The sequence below is a fragment of the Carassius auratus genome, chromosome 16 (genome assembly GCF_003368295.1).
Source record: "Carassius auratus strain Wakin chromosome 16, ASM336829v1, whole genome shotgun sequence".
NCBI lineage: Eukaryota > Metazoa > Chordata > Actinopteri > Cypriniformes > Cyprinidae > Carassius > Carassius auratus.
The window spans coordinates 6,261,754-6,275,361 of NC_039258.1; the positions used below are offsets into that span (position 1 = coordinate 6,261,754).

At 38.7% G+C, this 13,608-nt stretch overlaps 1 protein-coding gene across 1 annotated transcript in view; it reads left to right on the forward strand.

Moving 5' to 3' along the window:
* The window catches only part of LOC113115923 (neural-cadherin), a 119,660-nt gene that overhangs the window by 67,545 nt on the left and 38,507 nt on the right, over positions 1–13,608 (forward strand). The window contains exons 2-7 of the mRNA XM_026283655.1: positions 22–210; positions 2,643–2,868; positions 4,021–4,225; positions 8,116–8,227; positions 11,525–11,774; positions 12,949–13,091. Coding sequence (XP_026139440.1) covers positions 22–210; positions 2,643–2,868; positions 4,021–4,225; positions 8,116–8,227; positions 11,525–11,774; positions 12,949–13,091 — 1,125 coding nt within the window. The remainder of the gene's footprint in view (positions 1–21; positions 211–2,642; positions 2,869–4,020; positions 4,226–8,115; positions 8,228–11,524; positions 11,775–12,948; positions 13,092–13,608) is intronic.

Genomic DNA, 13,608 nt, shown 5'->3' on the forward strand with positions numbered 1-13,608 from the left:
AACTTTTCCCTCTCTCTCTAGGTGATGAATGGTACCTGTGCCGGCTGACTCTGACCCTCCCCAACCTGTCAGATCTTCAGTGGGCTATGTTCCCCTACCCCTACCTGGCAGCCGTTGGGCCCGACACTGGTGCTGGCTCTGTGGTTTACAAGCTCGTGGCCCGAAGTGGCGATGGCTCAGTGGGAACAGCTCACTTCCTTTTAGTTGATGGTGGGTTTGACGATCAGACTCTTTGACCATTGAAAAAATTTCTATACAATCATTCTGCCTGAACACTGGCCCATTTTAGATGAAAAGGGAATTAAACTGATGTCTCACATGCAGACATACATTACATGATCAATAATTTTAACCCCTTAAAATGGAAAGGCGTTAGCTGGAGCTCAGGTTTGAGAGAAATTTGTTTTGTTTTCATACCATAGACACCCTTTTATTTTAAAACAATGGCAATGACATATCTTTTTAACAAGCCAGCTGGTTAACACTGTTATAGAAACAGCATAAAACACTAAGTGACTAATGTAATTCATGCCGTTTCCATAGTTATTCAGTTGTGTTTAAGTGATTTAATTTAGTGCACAGAGAGCAAAAAAGGTTAAATGAATCTGAGGCATGCTTAGAATTTAGTCTAATTAGTGAGAAGCAAACGGACTAAATGTGATTTATGCATACAACTCTGATCTGCACGTATATGTGTGAGTGTATGTGTATGTTGGGACAGGTGTGCTGTACTGGTTTTATTGTACCTCCAGGACATCTTCAGAAACATCATAACCTCTCATAATGGCCAGTCATTCATCATCTGATGTGTTGTGACATTACAAAATTACTTCTCTGTCCATAAGGATTTAGACTCTGCTATAAATATTCTGTCTCTGGTGATATTACACTCTGATGTTTATAAACTCTGTCTTTCGGTCTTTTATAGTACTCTACCTCCAAGTTTTTGATCTGTCTTTTAGTTGAATGTCGTTCTTTGTCAGTTTAACTAGATTTGCGCTGACAGAGAATAAATTACTAGTCCATGTAGGACAAAAAGGGTATTGTTCCGGGTAAGCAGATTTTTGACCTTGATTCTGTAGAAATAAGACTGAAATTAAAATGCTACCATAATTGGTCAGTTTGGCATTCCAGCCATGCTATGGTTTACAGTGACACTTAATTAATTTGCTTAGTATTTTAATGAAAAATTGCCCTTAACAAAATCAAGGCCATGTTTTATTATGAATATCTTCATAGCTTAAGGGCTACAGGCTCTCTATTGTATGTTTTGCCTTACAACATCCTTTAGACATGACTAATCAATCATCTTTGTAGTGCAGACAGATATAGCTGGTAAAATAATTGTTGTCAGATCATCATTTCTTTTTGTTTAGTAGCATGTAAATGTATACCTAAATTTTCAGTTTTGTTCTTAGAGCTGCCCGTCCCTAAACAAAACACCAAATATTAATTTGAGGTTGCCCAATGTTTTCCTGTTTAAGTGTGCAATTCTTAGTAAGAATAAGCTGCAAAGTAGGAATAGATCCTTCATTTTACACCATTAACAGAGAGAGAGAGCTTGTAAGGACAGAATCAAGCGTGATTCTGATCAGAACCTCTGCTTGTAGCAGATGAGCATTGGAGCAGGAGCGGGTACAGCTGGGAGATCTGCTCCGCCTTAGCAGCTGTGTTCTTCATCCACCTCCTCTTCCTCTGCTCCCAAATAACGACATGCTCAAGGGGACAGCAGTTAAAATGAGCTCTTGTCTTACTATTTTCCTGAAGGAGGAACGGAGGGGAGCATTTTGCTCCTCACTCACACACAGATGCACTGAACCACAGCTGGCAGAAGGGTCCCTCACTCCTAATGTGTGTAAAAAGACTCCAAGGCTTTTGTGACTTTGTCTTTGTTATGCTCTTGCACTTTGAGCTGAACTTTACAAGAGTTGCTCTTTTAATATGTGATTATAAACAAGAGCCACATCACAGTTTTTGGGCAATGTTTCAAATTGGTTACATGCCACAAGTCATCATTTTTAAAATTAGGCAGGTTGTTTCTACTGTACAATACTATAATATGTGTCTTAATATACTAATTTTTTATTTAAAGTTAGTTTCTGTTTTTGCCATAAAAATAGCATAAGATGGTGACATGGCATTAAATAAATGTATGCTACTACTACCATAAACATTAATTTAGTATTTAGTATAATTTCTTTACTATTAATGTACATAGTCATATTTTGAATTAGGTTTTACTTTCACATTTTCAGTTACATTTTAATATAAGTTTTAATTGTTATATTTAGTACTAAAAACTTAATTTATTTCAGTTAGTGCAACATTTTTCAAATTTAAGTTTACAAAATTTTTATCTAATATTTTATTTATTTTTATTTATTTAATTTATTGCTTCTTCATTCTTATTCAAACATTTGGATCATAAAAATAGTTATTAAATTTAGTTAACAATGACAACACTGATTACAATATAATTTATGAATATAGCTTAAAATAATAAATCATAAAAATATAGATTACAAAATAATTGTAATAGAAACCCAATAGAAACCTATGGATCTATATATCACCCTTATATTTTGTTTTATTTTATTTAATATTTTATTTGCTACATTAAATGGGTGTGTATTTTGTGACAGGTGGAGAAGACTCCTTTGAAGTTGACCGAACAACAGGAGAAGTGAGGACCACAGGACGACCTCTGACCCCCAGTAAGGAGTACACACTGACCGTCCAGGCCGTGGATTTGCAGGGCAGGAGGGGTCCACACACCTCTGTGTTCATACTGGCTGGCTTCCGGCCCCCTCAGTTCACCAACACCACCTACACGATCTACATCCCAGAGAGCACCGGGGTGGGCCAAGCGTGAGTACAGGAAGCTGTGTGTTAGTCGGCGTGTTTGTGTGCATCTACATGTAAAAAGATTCAGAATTTCCTGCTCATTAGAGGGTAAGACAAGGATTGTGTGAACATGGCCAACTCCAAAGCATTATGCGTCATCTGTTGCATGAAACAATTCACCCGGAGGGATAGCGGAGGTTGAGAGAAGGGGGACGGACTGAATAGAGGGGGTTGTGGAAGACAGGGGGAACACAGATGCATCATTTTGTCCCCAGGCTCTGAATTTGAAAGCGTGTTCAAATTCAAATATTTATTAAAAGAAACTTTTGGATAAACATGAAGAGCAGTGTCTGAACTTCTCCCTTCGGGCACTGGCACAGAACTGAGCATAATAATCTGTGTGAAGGAGGAGAGGACAGCTAATCTTTGAAAGAGAGACATATTAAAAAGAGAGGAATAGAGACCCATATTAAAGTTAAAGAGCGTGGAAGGGGAAGATGACGGGGGACGCGAGCCACAAAGAACAACCAAGATATTTCAGACATTCATTAGAGACATTAGCCCTTTTCTAAAATCTTGTTAGTTGCCTCGCTGCCTATAAAAGCAGATGCATTCCAAAGCTTTGTTGACACTGACAGCATTTGTATGGCAGGAGGTTGAGAGGTCACTGTATTTTGGCCACTAATGGGCCTTTTTTTTTTTTTTTGGTGGCTTATTGTCAAAGCTGGCCATTGCATATCACTGATTTTATAATGATTTCTGAAGGACCATGATGAGACACAAGGAAGTCTGGCTGCTGAAAATTCAGTTTTGCCATCACAGGAATAAATTGCATTTTAAAATGTATCATAATAGACATTATAATAATAATAATATTTTAAACTATAATATTTCAGAATATAAAATAATTGTTTTTGAGATTATTTTCAAAACCATTACAAATTCTTACTAACCCCAGCATTTTAAATGGTATTGTACATAACAAACACAAATATTGTATGAAATAGTTCTTATTTAATTATGCATTTTTAATGCTTTTTTAATGTTATTAAATACTATCTCGTTAGCTCACAAGTTTTGGAACATAGCTGTAGTTTTCATTCTCCAATAGGATACATAGTTAATAAATGATATGCTGGCCTGTGCACTGATTTTATTTCCTTTTTGTGTCTGTAGGGTGGCATTGGTCCAGGCTATCTCTTTCCAAAGGAAGACTCTGTCTTATATGTTGCTGGTGAACCCAAGCAACCTGTTCAGCATAAACCAGGAGAGTGGGGCGCTCAGCCTGACACGAGCTGTGGATTTTGAGAGTGGACAACATCTTCATCACCTGCAAGTCAGAGCTTCCGAACCAGATACAGGACTGAGCAACATGGCAGAGGTCAGCACACGATTACCTAGCTATCTAAACGGCTCCTTCCCTTGGCCTTCAACCATTTCTATCCCCAAAAGTACAGTTAGCACAGAAGTAAATAACTTGTTGTTTTGTTGGTTCTGGTTTCCCACTTATATTTTGTTTTCTCTCACATACTTAATGCGATAAACCGGCTTAGGGCTGACATTAAGATGTGTGGCTGTCAGTCATTCTTCACATCATGATACATCCGGTACTTTCTGAGGATGCTTTGATACACACAGTAACACTCACACATAAGCATGAAGGCATACGCAAGCACAAACAGAGACAAACACATATCAGCAGAAAAGCACTAATGAGAGATTGTGTGTGGCGCTGAGGCCATCAAACACACCACAGCTGTGGCTGTTACCACTTATTTGTCTTTACGTGTAAGATGAAGTGAAGAGACAAAGGCAAAGAAATATGACAGATGTGCGATGTATTTTACCCATTGTGTTGTTGTTGTTGTTGCTGTCATTAAAGGCACAAATGTATCCATTTGTGTGTGCATGTTGCCACACTGTTGTTGTTCCGTGTTGATCTTCTTTGTTTGGCAGAAGTTCCTCCACATTAATTGAGTCCTCTTGATGGACTTGGCTGAGACACAATGATGTGTACCTGTGTCTGTGCCAGCACCAGTCACACACACACACACTCGCACATTTTAGATAATTGTCGGAGTCACTGCCCCCTGCCAAATGATTACACCATCTGTGAAGACGACTTCATGAGTACGACAGGCTGGAACAGAGATGAGACGAAGCAAAATGAGAGAAGAGGAGAAGATAAGAGACAAGGCCAGAAGAGACTAGCCTGGACAAGACTAAATGAACAGAGAAGAGATTAGACAAACAATCCTGATGAGACGAGACTAGAAAAGAAAAAGAGATGAGATGCAACCAGAGAGGAGATCAGTTGAGACAAAACAAAAGAGGAAAGACCAGAAAAGATGAAATGAAATAAGAGATGAAAAAGACAAGGTGAGACATGCAAGCGAGGAGACAATTAAATGAGATGAGACAAGAAGAAACTAAATGTGTTGATGAGACAGCAGAAAAAGAGGCTAGAAAAGGTCAAATGAGACAATAAGAGACCAGAAGAGAGAAGATAAAAGGACAGGTCATGAGAAGAGTTGACAATACAATAGACTAGAAAAGTTAAAATGCAACAAAATGTTAGAAGAAAAGTATAGAGATGAGGATAAAAGAAACAAAATGATATTAGATGAAAAGTGAAGAAATGAGTCCAAATGAGATGAGAGGAGACAAGAAGAGACTAAACAAGGCAAGTGAGACGGTGAGAAGAAAAGAGACCAGGCGAAACTAGAAGAGAGGAGACTAAAAAATTAAATGAGACAAAAGGGATAAGAGACTAAATGTGTTCGTGAGACAGTGGGAAAAGAGAATAGAAAAGGTCACCGGAGAAAAGACGAGACCAAAGACAGACAAGATTAAAGGTCAGGTGAGATGAGAGGAGACAAGAAAAGACTAAACAAGACAAGTGAGACGGTGAGAAGAAAAGAGACCAGGAGAAACAAGAAGAGAGGAGACTAAAAAATGAAATGATACAAAAGACAAGGCAAAGTGAGAATAAAAGAGACAAGGCAAAACCAGAGTCAACAACAACAGGAGAAGAGAAGAGACTAAACAAGAAGATGAGAGGAAAAGAAACCAGATGGAATGAGATGAAGAAAAATAAGAAGAAGAGAAGAGAAAATAAGAGACCATAGGGGAGGAGACTAGAAAAAAAAACCAAGAAAAGCAAAAATTAGCAAAGAATAAGCATCTGTCCGCTTAGCATGTGAAAAATGATTTCATAAAGATGAAGTTCTACATTAAGACTCTTCATCTCTTTTAGACCCCTGTTGCTGTTGTTATTAGCAGTGATTCTCCTCCAGCAGCAGACATCAGTCTCATTACTGCCATATTCAACTTCCAGCAGCTATGAAACAAACACAGAACGTTTCCTCCTTTGGGCAGATTCCTGAGGGACAACTGCAGAGAAAAAGAAACCAGTAATGCAGAGCTACATGGGTTTTAAGGCTCTGGCCTGACGGTTTCAGAGCTGTATGATCAGCTACAGTGCCGTGTGTTAAGTGTAAGGAACTTTTCCCTCTTGGCAGTGCTGTTCCTCTGAGATAAGCAGTTCTGCGGGACTCACCCTCACCATGACTAACGCTCCCACTGAGAACACGTACCCTGCTTTCCCTCTGCCTCTGTTCGGTCAAAGTCAAATACTGTGCCAGTATTCTGTCTGAATGCTCACAAATCGCTGCACAGAGAGAAGCCTGAATGTAAATACCGCCCTTCCATAAACTATCGTCTGAGCTTCAGCTGAGATCTGCTACATTACATTCTACACACTGAGTTTGACTGGGGTTTCTGTGTGTGTTTGTGGGGTGGTTGAGCCATTCGAATTTAGTGGCTTCTGCCGCAGCTGCTCTGTTCTGCTTCGGCCTCTTCTTTTAATGTTATTCCTCTCTCTTATGCCTTCTTACTTAACCGAAAGCCTCCAGAAAGCCAAGTGACTCAGGACACTAAATTATCCATGCTCATACAGGGTTTTAGACCCTGTTTTATGGATTGACTTCTGTGCAAATGTTGAGGTCAGCCATCTTTCCAAGAAGCTGGATGACCAAAGAACATTTTCATATATATATTTATTACATTTATTACTCATCACCTGACTGATTGGGTTGAAATTTTCTTTCTGTTTTATCTATTTTATTTCTAAAATTCAGTAAATGACAATTTAAGAAAGAAAGAAAAAAAAAAAAAAAAAAAAATATATATATATATATATATATATATATATATATATATATATATATATATATATATATATATATATATATATATATATATATATATATTTTTTTTTTTTCTTTCTTTCTTAAATTGTCATTTACTGAATTTTAGAAATAAAATAGATAAAACAGAAAGAAAATTTCAACCCAATCAGTCAGGTGATGAGTAATAAATGTTTGTAGCTCACTTACTCTTGCAATGTTGTAAATATTGGGATGTTTGTAATCAATATGCAGAATATGGAGTATGGAGAATATTTGCACAGAGGTTGTGTGATAAATAAATATTAAATGTCATTCTGATTAGCTGGTTTCCAAATGTTCTGTTTTAATATCAATATTGTTCTGATTGGCATTTTGAATGCGGCATCACAAGAAGTTCTGTCCCAAGAGCTATTTTAGTGTTTGCATTAAAGACATTTCTGAGAAATTCGACTGAAAATTGCTTAGTAATGCATGAAGCAACGTTCACCCAGAAGTCACTTTCAAACTGTTGGTCTGGGCAGAAAATTCATGCGAAAAACATAAATTCATCCACAAAATCCTGCAGAACAGTGGTAAATTTGTCCACACCTCACCTAATTCTTAATTATGTTCAGTTTGGGGTGTAAAAATGTTTCATTAGCAATAAAGAACACATGGTCAGGTCAAAGTGACTGAATAATATTTGGTCCCAAATTTGACTGGAAGTCCAGTGTATGAAGAATTTTTGGGTATACTATGTCACAGAACTATGTATAGTGTCCTGCACCCACTAGTAAACAAATATCAAAAATTATTTCTGGCATCAACATTGTGGATAGCATTTTACATTTGTAAGCATTTTTAAGCTTTTTGTAATTAGAGAAAATGAAATTTAATTGATGGCTAAAGCTTCTGCACTCACCTTTCAATGAACTATTACTACTGATGTCTAGTGATTCTGATTCTTTAAAGACCTTTAAAGATTCACTATGGAGTGATGAAGCTATTTGAGTATTTTCAAGGAGATTTATAACCATTCAGGTTTCCATACTTGTCCACATAGTAATGTTCCTTTCTCTGTCTCTTTCTCTTACTTATGCAGGTGGTGGTTCACATCACAGATGAGAATGATTGCACACCAGAATTTATGCACTCCATATACAGTCGAGACAACGTCCCTGAGACTACCCCTACTGGCACATCCTTACTGCAGGGTGAGTGTCTGTTTCTTGATTTTTCTCTGTCTGTCTCACTTTCTTTCTCTCTGTCCGTGTTTTTCCCTCGGCAGTCCCGCTCTTAAGGCAGGTGCTGTTGCCGCTTGCTCTGTGGGGGCGAGTGTCTCTTCAACTCAGTCCTGTAATTATGAAATAATTCATTATGGCAGTGCTTTCTGGGTGGTAAATGGATTGTAATCAAAGCCAGCTCAGTGGCTTCCAGGCAGAGAAGCTTTTCTGCCCCCGTCTTCCTCTCCTCTCCAATCTCTCATCCTCCCGACTAGCTCTGTCAAACTAGTCAGACCATCAACCCTCCATTTTGTGTCTTTGCTGACATTGTGGGCTCTATAACCACAGGTCGGAGACTGTGAACCAGCAATAGAGGTGAGATCTCTGCTGTGGCCAGGTGGGGGGCTTCGACCCCCTCCATGTTCTTCAGATAATCATGTCTGATAGAGAAAGACAGCTCTGAAGAAGAGGCATGCCTGACCTCCTCCTCCTCTAAACCACAAGCGTTAATAGGATGGGACCTGTTTATCTCTCTGTGCTGGCCCCATCTGCAATCTTATCACTGTAATTGAAGGTGTTTTAGAAGCCTAAAAAAACATGAATGAGATGTCGTGTTGCGTTTCAGAAAGAGGTTTGAGTGCATTAGTTGTTTGAATATTCATAAGCCCTAATTATTGGTGCTTGCTAAAGCAGGCATTACTATTATGTTAGTATTGCTCATAAGTAGCATTTGGGATTTGAACAAACCTCTAACCCTCATTATTAAATGTCTCCAAATTTGTCATGAGTTATTTATCTTCACGTCCAACCAAATCCATAAGACTTTGGTTAATCTTCAAAACACAAAATAAGATATTTTAACTTGAGAGGTTACTGTCCTTCCATTAAAAGTGCTGGTAACAAAAATTAAGAAGATCCTAAAAATGTCAAAAAGTTGAATTTAGCAGTTTAATTCAAGTTGCGAAGAAGAAATAAGATTGCTTTATATGATGAACAGATTTAATTTAGGCTTAAACAGAATTCATATATTATACATGTGTGAGCACATACATGCATGTGTCTTTTTTTTAAATCTCTAATTCAGTTGTATTAACAATTTCCAATCTAATAGTTATCTTACTATCGAACAGAAGCAAATGTGCTCAGCAGCCAGGAAATTCTTCTCATCCTGCGCTCATCAGAGATCGAAAAGCTCTGTGCTGTCCACCGTTTCAAAGAGCCCCTCACCTTCTCTGCAGAATGATGAACTATTCTTCATTTAGACTTTGTTGTGCACAAACCTACGACACTGATGAAAAGAAGCAGAAAAGAGAGAAAAGCAAAGCAACAAGGAACAGAAGCGAGTCAGACCTGGCAGACCGCATGCTTTGTGAGGCAGATGCACTAATTTAGAATGCCAACTGCGTTTATGCAATTCAGTTATGTTTACATATCACTGCACCAAATGAAAACACGCACTGTTCGCCGTATGCAAACAGAACGGTTCCTGCCTCTGATTCCAGTTGGCTCTCTGTTTTAGTATGGTACGCAAGACAACTTTCTTTTTCTGTCTCTGTATCTTCTTTCTCTTCTCGTTTCGTCTCCCTCGCTCTCTTTCTCTCGCTCACAACGTGTAAAAGCAGCAGGTTCACACAAACACCAGCTGGGGCTGTTATTTGCTTATCAAATGTGTTCTGTTGTGAGTGAAAAAAAAAAAAAAGAAAACCAGGGCGCAATCGTCGACTGTGCGAAGCCTGGCAGAAGGGAGAGAAGATTATTATTGTTGTTTACCTTAAAACAGGATTAGACTGTAAATTGGGTGCTGGCTTTTAATAGGGCCTAGCAGGAAGAGAAGTGCAGAACGCGCTCCAATTATCTTACGGAAAACTTCTCAGAGAGGATTTAGCGCACGGCGAAGCAACGCACTTAAAACTCGCCCAACCTTAGCCCACCTTCCTACTGGCCTCTCTCTCCCTCTCCCTCTCTCTCTCTCTCTCAAGCCGCCTAACTGGTATGTTTAATTTAGCCCTAGTCTCTCGTTCGCATGCATTAAATATGGTAATAGGTAGCCCTAAGAGACGGTGTATTAGGGCTTGTATTTTTAATGAACCTTCTGTTTGAATCCTGGCTGTATGACTTCACATGCGTTCACAGCCGCTCCGAAACTTGTTTATATGCGTGCGGGGCACTGACACCCACCCTTACCCACCTGCTTCCTACAGCCGCAACAAGTCCTCAGTTTAACAACCTGAGAAAGAGGGTTTCTGCTGAACCTCACTACAACTGTGGGCGCTAGCTATTTGCCTTGGAGATTAGAGGGCCGTCATGTGGCTGTAGTAAATGAGTGTGCTGGCTAGCTGGGTGTGATGACAGCTTGCCTGCAGTATAATGATACAGGACCCTGACTTTGGCTTTGGGCCTAATGACAGCAAAGCCTTCCTCCACTTTTACTTTTGATCTGCTTCAGTCAACAGCAGCTTTTCGCCATGCCACTGACAGATGGGCACTTAAATTGATCAAATATAGAATTGGCCTCTGCTACATAGTTTTAATTAATATTGGCTCTATTAATATGACACCGTACGTAATTTAAAAAGCACTTAGCACTAGACGTCCAACAACTTCAAACAAGCTTTTCAGTGCTACACTGTGTTCTAACGGCATAAATATCACAAAACTCTGAAATCATATATGATATTAAGAGTTTTCTGAGTTTTGTATCTATACATCATTTTACGCTTATAAACTACCAAAATTCAAAATTGTTTGCAATAATTAGTATTCATATATTATTAATAATAAAAATATTAATAATATATAATAATAATATTAATTAAATATATATATATATATATATATATATATATATATATATATATATATATATATATATATTTAGGGGTGAATTAAGTGAATTTATATTATTAATAGTATATGAATAGTAATTATTGCATACAATTTTGAATGCAAGTTTTTTTGCATGCATGGTTAAGGACACACACACACACACACACACACAAATCCATCCTTAAAACCACACAAGCATCGGTCATAGTGTCATTAAAGCTTGTAATTGATAGTGAATACCCCCATATCAGAACTTTCCAGGCCTAAGGAGAACACAGCTGTCTGAGGAAAGCCTAGTCATGATTAAGAACTGAAATTTCTTTTTTCTGTGCCTGACCCAGAGCAGATCTCCGCCAAGGTTGCCTTCGCCACAATTTACTGCTGTGTTATTGCTAGCTGTTGCCTTTAGTCAACGTGACCTGATGTTTAACACGGCTCTTTCGTCCCTTTCTCTCTTTCTAGTTCTGGCACGGGACTGTGATACAGGCCTTAATGCAGAACTGTCCTACTTCATCCAGAGCGTGGACTTTGACATCTCATCTCAGGGGGTGGTGAGCCCGAGTCAGAGGCTGGACTATGAGAGACCCAACCACATGTACGAGTGCACGGTGGTGGCTGTGGACAAGGGAACGCCCCCTCGCACAGGCACAGCCTCCATCCGTATCCGCATGGCCAACGTCAACGATGAAGCCCCTGTCTTTTCACAAACTATGTATGATTCTTCTCTTCTGTCTGCTTTCATTTTCCTTTTGATTGCAAAGCTTTTTGAAATAATTGATTCTGATTGGTCACAAAATTCTGCAATCAAATATTGCATATAATCACTACACAACTATAGAATTAATCGTTGATCTCTCAAATCACTCCACTTTTTGTTCTCACATAATTAATTAAATATGTGTTTATTTAGCAGATTTTAGGACAATAATTTACCTTTATTTAGAACGCAATGGTGCCTAATGTCAAATAATATTGGTCTTAAATTCAAGATATTTAAAGTCCATCTGAAGTATACTTGCAATAGTTCCACTTTAGCACAATCAATTAAACTTCAGTATATACTTAAGTAGTTTTAGTTCAGCACTATTTCCGCACAACTAAAGTGCATTAAGTACAAAATTAGTTGTTGCAATTTAGCAAATTTTAAGTATAGCAGTTTAGTATACTAAAGGTACAATTGCACAGTATTTTTATTAAGTAGATAAATATGTAAATGTATTTGTATTATACTTAGCTTAAAATAAATGTATTTCAAATACATTTTAGTATATTTCATTTTTTGCACTAGGTTAGTAATTTGAGTTGACAAATATTAATTTGACGTGTATTTCATTTCTTATTTTTAGTTCTATTTTAGTTTTAGTGTTCTTTTTTATTCTCCCCCTCTTTTTTCCTAGTATCTCTTTGGAGTGTCTAAGAATATACAGTTTTACACTCTTTTTTTTGTCACAATGGGATTTCATCAGAGCAGATCCAAGCAGAGGGTCCTGCAATATCTGAGCACCAGGCTATACGGCCCTGGCATTTATTGAATGTAGCCAGAAGGAGAGGCAGACATTTGGTCCGATTCAGCAGAAAGACAACAATCACAGTGAAGCAAGCGAGCCGTCTACACACACACACACACATAGAGCTCTATTTGAGAACATCATCTCCCTTGATAGGAGTTTGGGAGACACATAAAGGAGCTGGTGCTAGTGTATCATCATTAGAGCTGCAGTATGTGTGTGTGTTTATGTTAGGATCTGCTCTGGTTCTTCTCAGTGCAGGGACCGCGTGGTTGTATGTGTGTGCCCTGGGATACGCTTCAGAGGCCGTGTAGGGGAAGCAGATGGTGGATCTGTGATGTTCTGAGTCTATCTATCACTGTCTCCCTCTCTCTGCAGATATAAAACCTTTCTTTCGGAAGACGCCGGCCCGGAGACACTAGTGGCCATTGTGCACGCCAAAGACCCAGACGGGGATGGTGTAACGTATGCCATCACCGGGGGTAACGAAGACAGCAATTTTGAGCTGGACAACCAAAAGGGTGAGTCAAGTGGGATACAAACTCAAAGCTCGCTGCTCTGGTAACAGTGTCTAGGCATCTGGTACAAGACCTCAGGGATGCTGTCTTTAACAAGAACATCCAAAGCAATCAACAAAACGTGTTTCCTCTTCCTGTCTGCTCAGCACGCATCTTTAATCTGTCATTCAACTCACGTTTGCGGTATTTGTAGAAAAAACAAACCCCTTGTGTTGTTTTTGGTCTACAGCTCTTGTTTTTTTGTTTGTTTGTGTGTGCACTTGTGTGTGAATGCAATGTTTGTCGGTTTTCATGCCTGCCTGCCTGTGCGCTTTCAGTCTCAAGGTTACATTTGTCTGCAGTGTTTGCTTTTCGTTTGTTTACCAGCGCATTTCATGCCTGAGAGCTGGAAAACAGCAGTATGCTAAAGTTCTCTCCTGTCTTATCAGCCTCTCGGCACGGCTGTTCCACAACCCAAACTATTAGAGTCCAGCGCAGAGAGATGGCCTATGGCTTCAGCACTCAGAAAAGCTGTATGCAG